A 16,818-nucleotide genomic window follows, 5' to 3' on the forward strand; every position below is an offset into this window, starting at 1 on the left:
CCCAGGACCCTGTCGCCATGGGTACCCAGAGGGCATCTGCTCTTTGCCAGCCCCCCAGGGTTGCCACAGCTTTGAACCAACCACTCCCTGCCGAAGGGGTGCCTGGGGATCCCACCAGCCCCGCCCCCACCCCTGCAATAAAAGAGCTTTGGGTGCAGCCTAGACTTCAAAGCTGCCGAGGCCCAGGTCAAAGGTGGAGCTGAGCAATCTCTCCGAGGGCCCTCTGAGCTGGGGGGTCTGGGGGTGGGGCCCTCTCCAGGGTACTCTCACACACCCACGCCAGGGACGGCCAGGGCCTTGCTGCTGCCACCCTGGCCCCTGCAGCCGGCACCGCACAGCAGGCTGGGGCTCCAGGCAGAGCGGCAGGGAGCCTGGGACAGGGTGCCCGTCCCTTCTCCCAAGTCCCACTACAACCCTGCTGCCACCCCACGGGCATGCTGAGCCACTTGCCCAGGGCCGCCCAACAGGTGGCAGGACTCGGAGCTCTGAACCCGGGGCAGCCCAGCCAGGGGCCCCAGACCCCCGTGTTGGTCAGCAGCCTCCAGGCCTCAACTTCCCAACTGTGAAGGGGCCCTGCCTGACCACCCCCCAACCCACTAACACCTTCAGGAAGCCCCCAGCCTCACAAGGTGCCCGAGTTTCTTCGGCACCAGCTGGGCTCCAGACCTCACGCCTCTCCCTATGGGGGTGGGGGAAGCCTGGGGAGAAGTGACCCCAGGGCCAGGCCCCCAGGGGCCGGAATCTGGGCCACCACCCTCCCACCTGTGCCCAGCCCTCCCCTGGGAGACGGGGCGGGGGGCCCCAACGCCCGCTGAGACGCAGCCCTGGGTTACTTAGAGTCTACCTTCCCTCAGAGGGTTTCCAACCCAGGCCTCGCCCAAGCGGTCAAGCTGCCCTGCATCAACCCGGGGCGCCTGGGGACGTCTGCCAGGCACCCAGTCCCTCGGGCTGCAGCATCCAGATCTTGGCCAGGTCGAAAAACTCCAGGCAGTGGGGGTGAGGTGGGGCTGACCATCTTTATTGTGTTCCATCCAAGTTATGGAGTCTTTGTATGAAAACGCATTGTCAGCTTGCCAGCGTCTCTGGGCAGTGCAAGTCCACGTGGGAGAGCAGGCGCTCTGGGTCCTCAAAATCTCATCTCCCTTCAGGAAACCTCCGAGCGTCGCGCCCCAGCCCCAGCCCAGGGGGGCGCCTGTGGTCAGCATCCGAGGCCGCTGCCACTCAGGAGAGGGGGGCAGGCCGGTTCAAACAGGCACGTGGTCACGCTGGACGACTGGGGGAGCATCATCCATCGGGGTCCGGGCCTGGTGGTGGCTTGGCTCGCCAGGCGGTGGGGAAGCAGGCGCAGGCTGCCCGCCTTGCTGGCTCCCAGGGGGTGGGCGCACTCGCCCTCGGCATCCAGGGCTCAGCTGCCGGAGGCAAAGGAGAGAAGAGCTCACGCTAGTGCGGGATGCGGCCCTGCCTCCACCTCCCACACGCGAAGGCGGCAGTTTCGTTTGTTTGGTTCGTTTTGGAGCTCGACTCCGTGGGTGCCTCGGCGTCGGTCTGCGGCCCCAGCCGGGGCGGGGGGCGGGGCAGCGCTCCAGCCGCAGTGAGTCAGGGCCGCAGCGCCGACTCATTTCTGCCGCCCGTCCCGGGCGCGCGATTTGCAATGCAAACTCACCCCGCCTCCCAGCACCCTAATCTGCCCCGGGATCCGCTTGCACTCCGGGCCTCACCCGCCCGAGGGCCGCGCCCCCCGCCACCCCATCGCCTCCCTCCCCCTTCCGCGGCGGAGCAGCGAGAGGAAGTTTTGCAATCCCGGACAAACAACGCTGGTCTTGCTCGGGCTTGAAAACGCTGGGGGGAAATGGAGCGCGAGCGAAATCGAAGCGATCCCCGGGCCGGGCCCTCGACTCCGCTGGCTGTCTCGGGCACGGGCCGAGCCGCAGGGGGTCCTGTCTACTCCCGCGCCCCGAGCCGCCCCGGCCTCTGACCCCCACTCTTCCCCACCGCCCGGCGTTTACCTCACGGAGCGGGGCGCTCAGTAGCCTCCTAACCAGCTGGAGAAATCGAGCAGCTCGCGCTCCCCGGGACTCAGCGCGGCCTCGCAGCCGCTGTCGTCGGACGAGTAGGCGGAGCGCGGGGAGCCGGGCTCCGAGCTGCCCCCGCGGCCGGGAGACGAAGAGGCGCAGGAGGGCGAGGCGGCGTCCGCGGGAGTCCCAGGCGGCCCGCGGGGCGCAGCGGGGCGCGCGGTCGGCGCCAGCAGACCCCCGGCCAGCGCGGTGCGCACGGCGTCGTGCTCCGCCAGCAGGCGCTGCAGCGCTCCGATGTACTCCACCGCCGAGCGCAGCGTCTCCACCTTGCTCAGCTTCTTGCTGGCGCCGCCGTGCGGCACGTGCTGCCGCAGCGCCTGGAACCCCAAGTTTACCAACTTCACGCGGTTGCGCTCGCGCTCGTTGCGCCGCGCCACGGCCGCCGCACCGCCCCCGGTCTCCTCCGCGCACGGCCGCCGCCGCCTGCTGCAGCGCAACAGCTCTGGGGATGCAGGTCGCCGCCGAGCGGCGCAGCCGCCGGAGACGCCCGGCGCGGGGGACTCGGGCCTGGGCAGCGCGCCGCCGTCCATCGCACCCGCATCCACTCTCCCGGGGCCTCCTCCGAGCCCCGGTGCACCGCAGGAAGGTGCAGGCCGAGGAGCGGGGGGCGGCGGGTCGACGGCCACGCCACAAGGGGGCCTGTGGCACTGCGCGTCCCAGGTCTTCCGAGGTCCGGGACGGCGAGCCGCAAGAGGCCGAGAGTTGGGCTGTGCGCGCGGCGGAGCGTGGGGCGCTCGTGTCTAGCGCGTGCAGTCGGACGCTCCCCAGGTCTTCTAGACGCGGCTCAGACGGGCTGGTTTTTAAATGTATAGATAACCCTCCTCCGCGCGGCCGCCGCCTCCTTTCTCACGCCCTCCTTCCCTTGCCTCGCCCTCCCGCCACGCTTCCCCCTCCCCCTTGCTCACTCAACTTGCAAAGACCAAGCCGACAGCGCGCCCCCAACCCCATCCCCGGGGAACAGTGCGCAGATCCACGGTGCGTCCCCCCCAAGTGCAGCCCGTAGGTCCCCGGGGGAACCCCGCTCACAGCAGGCGCTCAGTGCGACCCCCGAGACGCATTATGCAAGTCCCGTGAGCAACGCCCCCCGCCCATCTCCAGGTGCTGTCAGCAGGTCGCCGGTGCGACTCCCGCCCCCCCGATTGCAGTCCACAGGTCTGCGACAGTCCGGTACCCCCACCCCCACGCGTAGCCTGCTAGTCCCCAGAGTTGCCAGTCGTCCGCACGCGCAGCGCGCGCCTTGGAGCCGAGGGCGTGGCCGCTGGGCCTGCACAGCTGTACCCAAGGCGTGAGAGACCCCCGGGGGCCGCACGCGCCCAGCAGCTCGCGCCCACACCCTAGCCCCCTGCGGTTGAGAGGCGGAGGCCCGGGTCTCAGCCAATCGCAGGCCGCCCGTTCGCCCAATAGCTGCGGGCGGGGCTCCACGCCCGGCCCCCAGGAGGAAGCTGGGCGCGTGGCTCCCGGGAGCGCCTCTCACAAAGCTTGGCTGCCACTCCACCCCGCCCGGTCCCTCCCCCAGCGACCGGGGGTTCGGGTGCGCCGTGGGGGCGCACCCCCAAGCACACCTGTGCCCCCGGCAGCTGCCCACCTGTGATTCCCCCACCCTGAATGGGAGCGAGCGATGCAGCCCTTAGGGTAGGGCGCGGCCTGAGGAGTACACGGCACCGGGTGCGCTGGGGTCGGGTTGGGGCAAGGGGAGGCTGGGGTTCGGGTTCCTGGAGTGCCTTCCCCCCAACCTCTACTGCAGTCCCTGCCTGTGGTTGCCGTGCTACCCGGGCCTGGGGGAGCCCTGAAGCATGGGGCCCCTAACCCTAACACTGACTCAGGGCGGCTCTCCACCGTCCCCTCCTACTCCGCCTGCAGCTCCCTTGGGGTCCTGTATCCCCCCAAATCTTCCTGCCTTCCCAGTCTCTTCGCTGGGCCGCACACCCGCAGGGCCTGCCAGCTCGTGGCCCTCTCCTTGTTTTAGCACGGCGCCGCCACTGGTGGCCTCAGCCACCCATCCCCAGCTAGGGCCCCCCTCTCCCGCCGCCTGGAGGACTCTTGAGGTCGGGCGGTGGGGGAAGGATGCTGGGGCAGCGGCCTCTCGCCAGCGCAGGTCGGCTCCCTGGGGAAGTGGGACAGGAGGGTTTCTCTCTGACCGATGGAGGGGAAATGTCAGGGTCAGAGGGGACAAGTGTGCAGAATGCGCGGTTAAAGTGAGAGTTTCGTCCTGCCCCATGGCAATAGCCCCGCTGGTTTTTCCAGGATGGTCACCAGACCCGCCCGGGGCCAGGACCTCTGTGAGCAGCGGAGTGATGAGGCAGACCCCGCCCCCGCCCCGTGCCCCACCGCCCGGGGGGGGGGGGGAGGGGGCAGGGCCGCCAGGGAGTATTTAGTGCCGGCTTGCTGCCTCTGGCTCCCGCCTGCCCGTCTCCCAGTGGGGATCTCCTTGGGCCTGCCTGCAGAGTGGCCTGGGGCCTGGCACCTGCCCGGAGCAGGTGGGCCTGGGGCTGCGTTTGTCTTAGGAGGACACAGACTCAGAGAGCATGGGGCGTGTCCAGAGTCACAGAGTCACACCTCTGGCCAGAAGAGCATCCAGAGATGGGTGCCGGACTCGGGACTCGGACTCCAGGTGGTCTGGCCTTCCCCTCCAGGGCAGGAGCTCTGGCTCCCCTCGGCCTCCTCTCCCCATTGGGGGGCCCTAAGCCCTGCCCTGCAGGTCACATGGCACACCTCAGCCAGAGGTGGAGCCGCCTGTCCTCCTTCCCCTGCCCCTGTCCTGGGTGCGAGGAAAGTCCCTGAGTCCTGCCAGCAGGGTCCTGACGGTCCCAGCCGGACATCCACTTGGCCTCTGGGGCCTGGAGACCCTCCCTGTCTACCGCCACAAAGCAGACCACCCTGGGGCTGGTGGCTCTGATGATGACTCCTTATTTCTCAGGGTTCTGTGGGTGGTGGGTGGTATGACTCTGCCACCGCGTTCAGCTGGGAGCCAGGTGGGAGACCGGCCCTCCCGGGGTCCTCACCCTGCACGCCGCAGCTGGACCCCAGCGGGAGAGCTCAGGCCCTATAGGCCCTGGTCCTCTCTCAGGTGAGGAGACCGTCCAGCGGTGGCCGTGCTGTGGCCGCACAGCCGTGCGGTTGTGAGCTGCAAACGGGGGAACAGCATGGTGCGAGTGGATGGCCTCTCGACAAAGCCCATCGAAAAACTCCAAGTATACCACCTTGTCAGGCTCTGCCTCGGCCCGCTGCCTGCGCCCTGGCACCCTCCCTGGGCCGCTCTCTGCCCGGCCTCTGCCCTCTCCCGAGTCTCCTTCCTGAGCTGTCGCTCAGCAGTCAGTAAGGCAAGCCCCGCCCCCACCATCTACTAGGAGTGAATCTATGCCCCCCCCACGTCCCCGGGGCGGTCCTGTGAGCGCAGTCACGCAGTTCCGTCCTTCAGCGTCTGGTTACACGGTCAGCACGCAGTCCTCAAGGTCCCGCCATGTGGTAGCAGGTGCTCTTACAGTGAGCCTGACGGCCACCGGCCCCAGCCGGTGGCGATGGTATTGGACAGCGAAGATTTGGACGGAGGAAGTGTCGCAGCCGCTGTGATGCTCTGACCTCTCGGGGCCTGGCTGACCCCGGTGCGGTGGCCCTTTGCAGGAGGTCACGAGGGCCTGGGCTGTGAGCTCACCCCTCACATGTGAGCCGCCGTCCTGGAGCCTGCGCCCCAGCCTGCTCTACCCACCGTCACTGCGCAGGGCAGGTCCCAGACAGACTGGGACAGCCCCGGCGCCTCAGAGCCCGCTGAAATTATCCAAATTAGCCAACTCCACACCTGCTCACCCGCTTCCCTCGGAAACCACAACAAAGGCCCCCGTTTTCCCTTCCCCTTGCCTCCTGCACGACCCTGGTGTCCTCGTGTGGCCCTGGGTGGCATCACCTGTCCCTGGCCTTGGGGACTGTAACAGACCATCTATCAAGTGGCGGCTGTGTCCGGCTCTCCTGGCCCTGCCATAGGCGAATCATAATAAAACCCCCATTTGAAACACCCGTCGTCTCAGGCGGCAGACAGAAAACTGAGGCCAGAGAGAGGCAGCCACTCCCCGAAGGCTGGCCCTCGATCGGGAGGAGAGGGCCAGCCGGGTTCCGTCGATTCCCCCTCCTCACGTGGCTCTAGCCCGGGCCTCTAAGGAGGTTGGAGGTCGACAGGGGGTCCTGGGGCTGTGACCCTCTGACCCAGCCAAACCCGCTGGGGAAGCTGCCTCCCCGGCCCCCGGCTCAGAAGAGGCCATCCCTCCACGAGGTCCGCCCCACATTCCCGGGGGCATGTGAGGCCATGAAGAAGGCGGGACACGTTTGAGACAGGCCAGTCCTCCAGGCCGCCCTCTCTGACCCCGATGCACAGGAACAAGAGCGGCCCCCTGAGTAACTCGGGATGGAGAAGAAAGCAAAAGCCAGTGGGGGCTTCCAGGACACATACACCTTTGACCACGGCCCCTTGCTTGGACTGGACCCTCCGACAGTCTCAGAGCTCGGGCTTCTTACAAACGGGGGAGAGAAGGAAAGAAGGCTGGAGTGGCCATGTTAATGTCAGAAAAAGTACATTTCCCAGCAGAGACAATTCCCAGGGATAAATAAGGTCATTTCATAACAATTAAGGGGTTAGACCCGCAGGAGAGAGAGACAGACCTGCAAGTACCAGGGGGGTAGGACGCCCACCCTCTGACCCTTGCACTGGACAGGACAGGTGAACAGGGAACTTGAGACACAGAGAGCAGTTACCGTATTTCACTGTGCTGATGCGCACCCATGTTTTTGTGCAAAGGATACCATGGTATGTAATCATGATACCCCTGTACAGTGTGCATCCTTATTTTTCCCTCAAAGATTTGGTCAAAAAAAAAACAAACTGCACATGATACAAGGCAAATGTGGTACATAACACTACCATCCAACTTGGCCTGCCGTGGACAGAACAGTCCACCCAGTAACAGGAAAGTACACATTGTTTTTAAGTGCACGAGAAACAGTTACTAAATTAAACCGCCCGATGAGCCACAAAACCGTCCTTGAAAAATATAAAAGGATTCGCGTCATGCAAAGTATATTCTCTGGCCATCATGGAATTGGATTAGACTAGCAAGAGAAAGATATCTGGAAAATCTCTAAAAGCTTGAAAATTAAAAAAAAAATCAAAATAACCCCTGATTCAAATTTGAGACCGCCTGAACCAAGTGGAAAGGAAAACACAGTGGTCCCAAGTGGGGGGATGCAGTACTTGTAGGGAAGTTTAAAGCCACATATGAAACAGCTCGAGTTCAGCTTCCTTACGATGGAATCAGAAGAACAAGAGCAGATTAAACCCGACGTAAGTGGGAGAAACACAGACTTGGGGCCTGGGGCAGAGTCAGTAAAACGGGAAACAGAAACAATAGGCAGCAGTCGGAGAAGTCGCAGCCGGTCAGGAAAGTCCGCGAAATCCAGCCGGTTTTCCTGAAAAAAACGAAAGACCGTAGTTACGCACCTCCGGGACGGGACGAGGGAGGTGGCGGCACAGATCCTACCGAGATGAAAGAACAGCGAGAGAATACCGGGGACTTTATGCCGATGACGTCATCAGCGCAGCCGGAATAGACAGACCCCTTAAAACACACCAACGGCCAAAACTCACTCAAGAAGAAGCGGGACCGGAGGAGTCGGTGTCCCTTCAGCAAATTAAATGTAGAGCTGAAAGCCTTCCCACCAGGAAGACCTCGGGTCTCGGGGGCGCACCTGCCCCGGGGGCTTACCTGGTGACCGCAGTCAAACAGCCATGGAGGAAATAAACCCAATTCTACATAAACTCTCTCAGAACCATCGGAAGGGCAGGAGCGCCACCCAGCTGGACGACTTTCCGCTGAGATCAGGGACAAGGCAAGGATGTCTCCTCTCGAGACTTCTCTTTAACATTGTTCTGTGGGTTCCAGCCCGTGCCATGAGGCAGGGAGAAAAGGGGAGGGCCCAGAGTGGAAAGAAAGAGGAAACGCCCTTATTCTCGGGTACATGATCATCTGCAAGGGAAACTGGAAGCACATTAAAGTGAGGTTAGCAAGGTTGCAAGACACAAGAGAAATACATACACACACACACACACACAAAACCCCTGCAGAAAACAGTGGGGAAAGGAACTTTAAAACACCAGGTACATCGTCCCCAAACTGGCCCTTAGGTCCGCAGGAGACCTTTTGTGGACATTGGCCAGCTGAGTCACACCATCACTCGCACACTTGTGTTCCCACTCCTCGAGTGCTAGAGGAGGAGAGAAACATCAAGGTGTGGTTGCCTTTTGTGCGCCCCCTACTGGGGTCCTGGCTGCAACCCAGGCATTTGCCCTGACTGGGATTTGAACCAGCGGCCCTTTGGTTCACAGGCCCATGCTCAATCCACTGAGCCACGCCAGCCAGGGCCGTTTGGGGTTTTCTATTGGCTTCGCCAAAGGTCTTTTAATGTCGGACAGGGCGGGTCCCTGTCTGTTGTGCTTTCCTTCGAGGCTGACCTACCTACACGTGGGCACTTCCTCTGCAACAGGCACAGTGAGGGCATTACGCATGTCCAGCTCCCGGCCTCGATGCTGACAGTTGGCCCTGGATGCCCTTTTCTGGGGGGCTTTGACATCTTGTCATTTAGGGCTGTTCGTTTACCCCAAACAGCGTCCACCAGGGCCCTCTCTGTCCCCTAGTGCTTTCCACGGGGAGGCCCGGCCTGTCCCTGCGCCAGGGTGAGTTCCCAGACACGCCCGGTTTTATCGCTGTAGTAAGGGGCGTCCCCGGCGTCACGGCAGCCTCTCGTGGTGCTGGCAGGTGCGAGGCAGCTCCGTCGCTTCCCCGAGCGCGGAGTCCGTGCGGCAGCCTCTGGGCTTCGTGGCACCTGCTGGCTGCAGACTCTGTTGGCGTGGGTGCGGGTGTTTCGGTGGCTGACATTCCAAACACGCGGAGGCTCCAGGAATCCGAAGGTTCTGCCGCCCCCTCCCCACTCAAAGAACGCGAGGCCTCTAGGACCCCCCCCCCCCGGCCCCCGCAGAGTTTTCTCTCCCGCTTTCCGATGCGACTCTTCTCCCCTCGCATTTAGTGTTGCGCTGGAGAAGAAAGTGCGGACCTTGCTTTCAGGCGGTCTGAGGGCTACTCTGGAACGTTCTGGAACTGTGCGTTTTAAGTGTCACCGTGGTGCCTCTCGTTTCCCCCGATAGGTCCTGTCGGCCTTTGAGAGCCCCTCACGCCGACTCTTCAGTGTGGGGGGCGGGGGAGCGGGGGCTGTTCTTACTACTTTTGCAGACGTGGGCCCCTGGCCGCTCTCCCGGCCTGGCCCCCTCATCCAGCCGGCCGGCTGGTGGACACGCCTCTGCCTGCACCTCTCGGCAGCGACCGCAGGTGCGGTCTGCCTTGCTGTGCCTCATGCACCTCCAAGAAGTGCCCACTGGCCGCGGCCCGCTCGTTCTGTGCTGAGCTGCCACACTCTCTGCCCTGATACCTCCCCTGGGGCCCCGGCTGGGCCCTGTTCTTACTGCTGACTCCGCTCCTGTGTCTGAGAGTCTCTCGGGATGCCCTGGACCCCTCGCCTGCCTGTGTCTGTAATTCTGCCTCTGAGGCCATACAAGCGCCAGGCTGTGGTTTCCCTTCTCCAGTGGGTGCCCGGCGTCTGCACCCCCCGAGGTGCCGAGACTGCGTCTGGCCCTAGGCGTGGGGTGGACCCAAGCCCGGCCTCGTTGGGGTCGGTCAGAGCCAGGAGAGGGTCCCGCCTTCCCTTCCCTTTTGGTTTATTTTGATAAAACATGCTGTCAGTGTCCTGCCTTTGAGACAGCCGGGTTCTGAAGAGAAAGAGGCTGGGCGATGGGGGGCAGGCCTGGGGGAGGCGTGAAGACTAAGGAGGCCACGCTGGCAGGCCCAGGATGGGGCCGGGGTCCAGGGCCGAGGAGGCACCTGCAGGTCAGGGGACAGTTCCATAAAGGAGGAAACAGCTCCGTGCGTGTGTGTGCGCGTGCGTGTGTGTGTGTGGAGGATGGTGGGGGCCGGGTGTCTGGTGGTCGGAGGGACTGGTGGGTGCCAGAGATGGGACAGGAGACACCTCCAACACGCCCTGTGATGCTGCACTGGAGTCAAGGGGTAGCTGCGAACTCATGGCTTCTGATGTAGAGACTGACAGAGATGGAGCTGTGTGAGAGACAGACAGACAGACAGACAGAGTTCTCAGCTGAACAGCCAGAGGAGTCGGCGCCCAAACAGCACGGAGTGCACCACCGCCCAGATCTCCGCTCCCACATGCCACCCTCCACGAAGAGCAGCCAGAGCTCCTGGGAGCCGCGGCTGGTGTCCGGGCTGAGGGAGGGGAGTGCAAGGTGAACCCGGGGCATCCTGAGGTCTCAGAAAGTGAGCAAGCTGCTCGAAAAACGATGAGCATTTCTCAAAACGACACCAAAATCACCTTGAAGGGGCTCCTGGCTGCCCATATCCGGGATGATTTTAGCATCGAAATAAGGAGATAGTGAGAGATCACAGCCTACCGGAATGCATTTATTCACTCATTCCCCCGAGCAGATAAAGGTCTTTGCAGTAGAACTGATAAATGTGGACGGGCTGGGCCCCTTATCCGAGAGGGATATGTCCCAAGCCCCCAGGGGATGCCTGAGACCACAGGTAGTACCTGACCCTATTCATACTAGTCTTCTCTGTACAGCTGCTACAGTGAGAGGTATGTGGGTGTGGCCGCCCCCTCTCTCGGGGCATTGGTCTCCTGGGGCTCGCCCTGCATCTCGTGAGGAGGTGGGGCGATAAGGCATCTACGTGAAGGGCGGCAGCGCGGCGATCGCCGGCGGCACCGGGGCAGCGCCAGGCCCGTCCAACCTCCTGATAACTCGGAGCCGCGCTGAGGAATGCTCGGCATCCCCGCTCCTGCGCTCTGGGGCTTTTGACCTCAGACCGAAGGCCGGGTGGTTCTCCAGAAAAGTGGGTTTGCAGCAAAGAATTGCCACAACTGAAGGGCCAGTGAGCCCAGGGGCTCAGAGGAGAGAGGCTTTTCACGGACTGGGGGGCGGGCTGCTGCGAAGGGCGCCCCAGAGGGAGGTTGGGGTTGGCCGCGTGACCGTGGCCCGAGGCGGAGCTCTGGCTGGGCCAGGAGGAGAAGGAGGGCTCCTGGAGCACAAGCTCGGGGACACCGGCCCACCGATCTGATATCTGATAAGCGAGGCGGCCACCAGATGACTAACAGGGAGGGACCCTGGACAAGGGGATGAGTCATGTCCCCGGCTGGACAGGGCGGGAACTGGAGATCTCATCGGGACGCTCACACCGACAAGCAACTCACAACGTACAAACTGTTAGTTTCTGCGGTTTTGCACTTAATGTTTTGGGGCAAGGTTGACCACGGCTAACTGAAGCCTCGGGCGGCAAAACTGTGGCTGGGGGTGGGGTGGTGGTGACAACAGATTTAAGGGTGATCCCCCGCTGACGCTGCCCGAGTGAACGCAGTTTTGTGGGGTAACCGGATAGTTACACAGTTTTCGAGTTCCTCCCCACAAAATAGAGATTACCAAGGGCGAACGCTCACCTCCCCTTGGAGGACCCTGACAGGCACAGCTTTAACCACGGGTTCCGAGTCCGCCCCCCGGGGCTCCCTCTCTGGCCACGAGCTCCCCACCGCCTCCTGCTGTGAGCACCTAGAAAACACGGCCCGCGTGGAACACGGGTTTTCAGACTTTGGACAACAGGTAGTGAGTGAGGGGCCTGAAACGGACCAGGCAAGCTGGTTCCCCTGCAGCCCACTGAGGCTTTCCAGGCTCAGCCCCGAGGCCTCCTGAGGCCGAGGAGGTGGAGCCCAGAGATCGGGGAGAGGGAGGCAGTTAGAATCCGCAGGGCATATCCCTGGGTGGAGGGCGAGGGGAAAAATAGAGGCAGAATATGCTCAGTGGAAAAAACCAGACACAGAAGGGCCAAACACGGAACGGTCCCACTCACAGGAGGCCCCTCGATTTGTGAAGGTCACAGGCACAGGAGGCAGGATGGCGGTGTCCCCGCATCTAGAGGCGTTTACATGCACCGGAATGGATGAAATCGCCACAGCAGCCAGAGCAAGAAGGGAAAGGGGGCCTGCCTCTGTCCCTGGGGGACCCCAATATCTCAGCAAGGGGCAGAGTGGGCGGAGTCAGCAGAAGCTGGAGAAATGGCACCTACGTCAGTGACATAGAAACTGGGAGAGGCATGGGGACCCCGCGCTGGCTGGAGGCTGCCGGTGGAGGCAGAGGTGAGGACAGGTGTCCCGTTGGACTCGGGAGCTTGGAGGTGTCGGGGAGACCACAGCCAGGGAGATGGTGGGCTCCCAACTGGACTAGCAGGGAGAACTGGGGGCGGGGGTCCCGGGCTGAGTCGGCCACGTCCGTCAGCAGCAGCAGGACCCAGAGCGATGCGCACCGTGTGTTGGGTGCGGGGCTGTGGGACCTCCGGGCCTGGGGCCGTGAGCGAGGTGAGCCGGCAGGTCCCGATGAATGCTAGTCAGCTGGGCGGCCTCCTGAGTGTAGAACGATGCTGCGACTGCACCTGCACCTTCGAGGCTCGCACCTGGCACCTGGCCTGCACCCGCCAGGAGCTGGGCAGGGAGCGTGATTCTGGGAAACACTTCCGAAGGCTGCCTACGGGGAGGGCGAGCGAATCCACCAAGGGCTGCCCTCTGCCCCTTGGCATTTGTAGGCATCTCTCTTTTCCTGCTTTCTTTCTTTTTTAACAAAAAGAACAGCTTTATTGAGACAATTCCCATACCACAGAATTTCCTCTTTTAAAGTGCTCCAGTCACTCTGGCAGGCAGCTCAGTGAGCTGGAGCAACGTCCAGGACAGCGAAGGCTCGCGGGTTCGACCCCCGGTCGGGGTACGTGCAGGAGGCAACCGATGAACGTTCCTCCCCCATATTGATGTTCCTCCCCCCTCTCCCTTCCTCTCTCCCTACAATCAACAAGCATGTTCTCGCGTGAGGATTAAAAATACACGTGTGAAGCCCTCGGGTCCGTGGCCAGCCGGGCATTCACAGCCACACGACGGCCACCGCGGTCCAGTTCCGGAACATTTTCAGCGCCCCGAAGGGAGACCCGCACCCATTAGCTGTCACCCCTACCCTCGCCTCCCTCCCAGCCTAGGCCGCACTGATCTCCCTCTGCCTCTGAGACGTGCCCTTCCGGACGCTTCCAAAGATGGAGTCGGACACCGCCCCAAGCACACCTTCACCTCCCGTACTTAACTTCCAAATAAAGACAAAGCCCAGCCACCTCCACCTGGCTCGCTGCAGCGAGGCCCTGCAAGCGAAGGCACGTTCCCTGCCTCCCGCTCCAGGCGCTGCCGGGCCCTTCCCGCTGAGTCCCGCTCACATGCAGAGTCCTGGGCGGCGAGGACCGAGACAGAGGGTGGACTGGTGGGACCAGATTGACACTGGTGGTGGGGGCACGGGAGGGGAGAGGAAAGTCGTGGACTACAGTCACACCTTCACCACAAAGTAAGGGAGGGTGCTGACGAGGCTGGTCACATGGGGCAGGTGTCTGCACACACCTTCCCCCAGAACGGGCGGCAGAGCCTCTGGCTCAGCAAGCCCTGGGCCGTGTGGCGCACCCTGTGCGGAATGGCACACACCTTCACTCCTGCTCGGTCAGTGGTGGCCGGGGGGGGGGGGGGGCTCGGGGAGGGAGGGGTGCACAGCCACAGCCCTGCGTGCAGGTGTGCGCTCCAGGCGCCCCCAGGACACCACAGTGCTGACCTGTGGCCTTCCTGGGCAGGGGCGGGGGGCCGGGTCTCGGCCCTGCCCTCCAGGTTGGGAGCAGGGGCCACCCTGGCCCTCAGGCCCTGGCTCATCTCTGCAGGAAGAAGGGCTCCCTGTCGGTAAGCTTTGGAGGGTGGAGGCTGCCCCCTCCTGGCCTGGGGAGGTAGCTACATAGTGACAAGGAGGGCCTGCAGCGGTGCTGACTCCCCCTGCCCCGCCTGGATTCCTGAGGCAGTTGCCCCAGAGCCCAGGCAGCAGGCGGAGAGCAGGCAGAAGCCAGTGAGCGAGCGAAGAGCTGTGTGAATGAAAACTGTGTGAAAATGAGTGGGTGAAGGGTGGGTGGGTGAGGAAACAGGTGGGCAGGTGGGCAGGTCAGCAGGTGAGCAGGTGGGTAACGGAGCAAGTGGGCAGGTGACATCACTGGATGTGCAGACAACTTAGTGAGCGAGCAGGTAATGGAGTGGGGGCAGGCAAGCTCAGAGCCAAGAGCTCACGCCCCGGTGAGTAGCGGGTCAGGGCCAGCTCTGCAGCTCCCGCTCCCCTCGGTGTCGTGAGACTGGGGTGGTGGATGACGCTGGCTTTTCAAATACAATGTACATAGGACAGATTGAGGGTTACAGAAAAGTCGCAAAGACAGCGCAGTGGGTTCTCAGTGCCGCCCACCCAGGTTCCCCTCACTGACATCTGACGTGGGCATGGGCATCTATCACAACAAATCAGCCCGCATGGGCCTGTGACTGCTCACCACGGCCACGCCCTGTTCAGTCTCCTTAGTTCTCCTCCTCCTCCTCCTTTTCTGCCCAGGACCCATCCAGGCCCCCACGTCACACTCAGTTCCCCGCCCCCCGAGGCTCCTCTGGGTGGGACATCTTCTCAGACCCTCCTTGTGGTGGAGACTTGGACAGTGTGGAGGAGGACTGGCCGGTGGTTGCAGGCTGTGCTCTTCTGGGGTCTGTGTCCTGGTAGCCTGCGGTCATGGGTGTGGGGGGGACCCCACCAGGTCCCCTTGGGGCTCGTGCTCTCCGCGTGGCCCGTCCCTGAGGGGCTGGCTGCCATCACCTGGCTGAGGTGAGCTGCCGGGTGTCATCTGTCTGTCCTGCACCCACCAGTGGAGGAGGTGGCTGGGCACAGCCCCGCTCAGCGGTGCAGGGGCTCCCTGCCCCAATGGGGGCACCGCACGCAGCACCTGGGATTCTCCTGCACAGGTAACTGGGGGGTGCAGTCCAACATGGCGGTATCGATTGTATTGCTCGATGGCTCCAGTTCTGGCCGCTGGGAGCCCCTTCAGCCGGCTCACATGACAAAATAGTTTTCCAGGAGCTAATTAACTCTTCGCTGAGGGAGAGAAAGAGGGGGACCAGGAGGTTCCTGAATGGCGAATAACATGTCACACGCACGCAGGCGCACGCACGCACACACACTCGCACGGGCCTGTGAACACGCACATGTGCACACGAACGCAAGCACAGACACACGTGCACGCGCAGACACACTCGCACAGACACCCAAACACATGTGCATGTGTGCATACCCTAAAGCCACATGTGAACGTGCACAGGGCACACGTGTGTGCATGTGTGCACACTCACCCCAGCACACACATGTCACACTCACACACAGGCACGTGCACTCCCAGGCACACAAATCGAAGCCCTGCGTCTCCGTGGCAATGCAGGCAGGAGGCAGCCTCGGCTCGTCTGTGGTGAGGCCTGACCCTGAGGATGAGCACTATGAGGGTGGGGCAGCCAGTCCCCCTGGGCTCCCGCTTGGGGCTGCAGCTGCTGCGTTTGGGTCCCTCCTCGGGCCCACAGGTTGTCCTGGAAGTGGGTGGCCGCCCTAGGGGTCCAGAGGGGAGGGGTGAGTGGCCCAGGGCTGGGGAGGGCCAGTGGCTTTCTTGGGTGCCACTTCCTCTTGCAGCAGGGTGCTGGAGAGGGAGGGCGTGGCGCGGCCAAGGGGAGGAGGGCTCGAGCGGTGGACGTGATGGCACCTGAAGTCTGCAGGCTGAGCCCCCAGCCAGCGGGCACTGGGAAACTGGGCTGTGGTCGGAGGCCTGGTCAGTCCCCACGTGGCCGGTCCCTGGGAGAGCCTTCTTACAACATTTGCCCACAGAAGGCTTCAGTGCCACTCGAGGTCCTCTTTGGGAAGTGCTGGGCACACAGGAGGTGCTCAGCAGGGGCAGGTCGGGAACCCAGGCCTGGCTCCCACTCCAAACGTTTTTCTCCAAACTCAGTGCAGAGGTGCCCGGCGAGCTGGCCATGCGCAGTGTGACCACGCGGCTTCTCTCCCGCGCTGGAGAAGTGAGGCCGACAGCACGAGGGGCTGGTCTCTGGGAGAGGGTGTTGGGCTGCCCAGCCCCACAGCCCAAGCCCTCAGGCACCCCCTCAGCCACACCTGCGCTCCACAGGCCAGGTGCATCGGGGATCCCCTTGTGCCCCCACAGAACCGGTGGCCCCCCACATTACAAGACACAGAACGGGAGCAACTCCAGCAGGACAGGTGAGCCATACACGGGTGGCCCCACTCTGTCGGCAGTGGCCCCCAAGGTGCAAACTGGCCAGGACTGGACCCAGACGGGGGGTTCGCCGGGGGTCCCCTCGGGCCCATGCTGGCCCCCAGTTTCCCACTCAGCATGACCTGCATGCACTAGAGTTGGCAGCCCTGCCCCTCTTTGGGTTCCGTTGGAGACCCAGCGTGGGTGTGAGCAAGCCCCCTCCCCGTGCCCTCGAGACGGCTCAGCTCCAAATTACTCATTTGTGCCGCTGAAGCATCAAAAATCAAGTTACCTTTTCAAAAATTTAGTTGTCACAGAACATTTCTAATGGGGTTACGTAAGATACGCTTCAAGAATGAGTTTCCGATTAGACCTGCCTCCCAGATTCCTCCCAGGATTAAGGCCCTGGGCAGGACTCACCAGGGGGCTAGCCTCTGCTTGCACACTCCCGAGACGGGGAGCTCACCCCTCCCCAGCTGCCTTCTGCTACTCACCCGCCTCCTCCCGAGGTGTCTCGTGCG

General features: G+C 63.1%; 1 protein-coding gene across 1 annotated transcript; it reads right to left on the bottom strand.

Annotated features, from left to right (window-relative positions):
- Positions 1-658: 658 nt before the first annotated feature.
- On the bottom strand, positions 659-3,378 carry ASCL2 (achaete-scute family bHLH transcription factor 2). The gene is made up of 2 exons (XM_053924741.2): positions 2,007-3,378; positions 659-1,409 (listed from the first exon to the last, which is right to left on the bottom strand). The coding sequence occupies exon 1, from the start codon at positions 2,603-2,605 to the stop codon at positions 2,024-2,026; it is 582 nt and encodes a 193-aa protein (XP_053780716.1). The 5' UTR covers positions 2,606-3,378; the 3' UTR covers positions 659-1,409; positions 2,007-2,023.
- Positions 3,379-16,818: the final 13,440 nt, after the last annotated feature.

The sequence above is a fragment of the Desmodus rotundus genome, chromosome 5 (genome assembly GCF_022682495.2).
Source record: "Desmodus rotundus isolate HL8 chromosome 5, HLdesRot8A.1, whole genome shotgun sequence".
NCBI classification, from domain to species: domain Eukaryota; kingdom Metazoa; phylum Chordata; class Mammalia; order Chiroptera; family Phyllostomidae; genus Desmodus; species Desmodus rotundus.

Bases quoted from the DNA above. Each gene is read 5' to 3' on its own strand.
- ASCL2 (XM_053924741.2), bottom strand. From the start codon at position 2,605: ATGGACGGCGGCGCGCTGCCCAGGCCCGAGTCCCCCGCGCCGGGCGTC.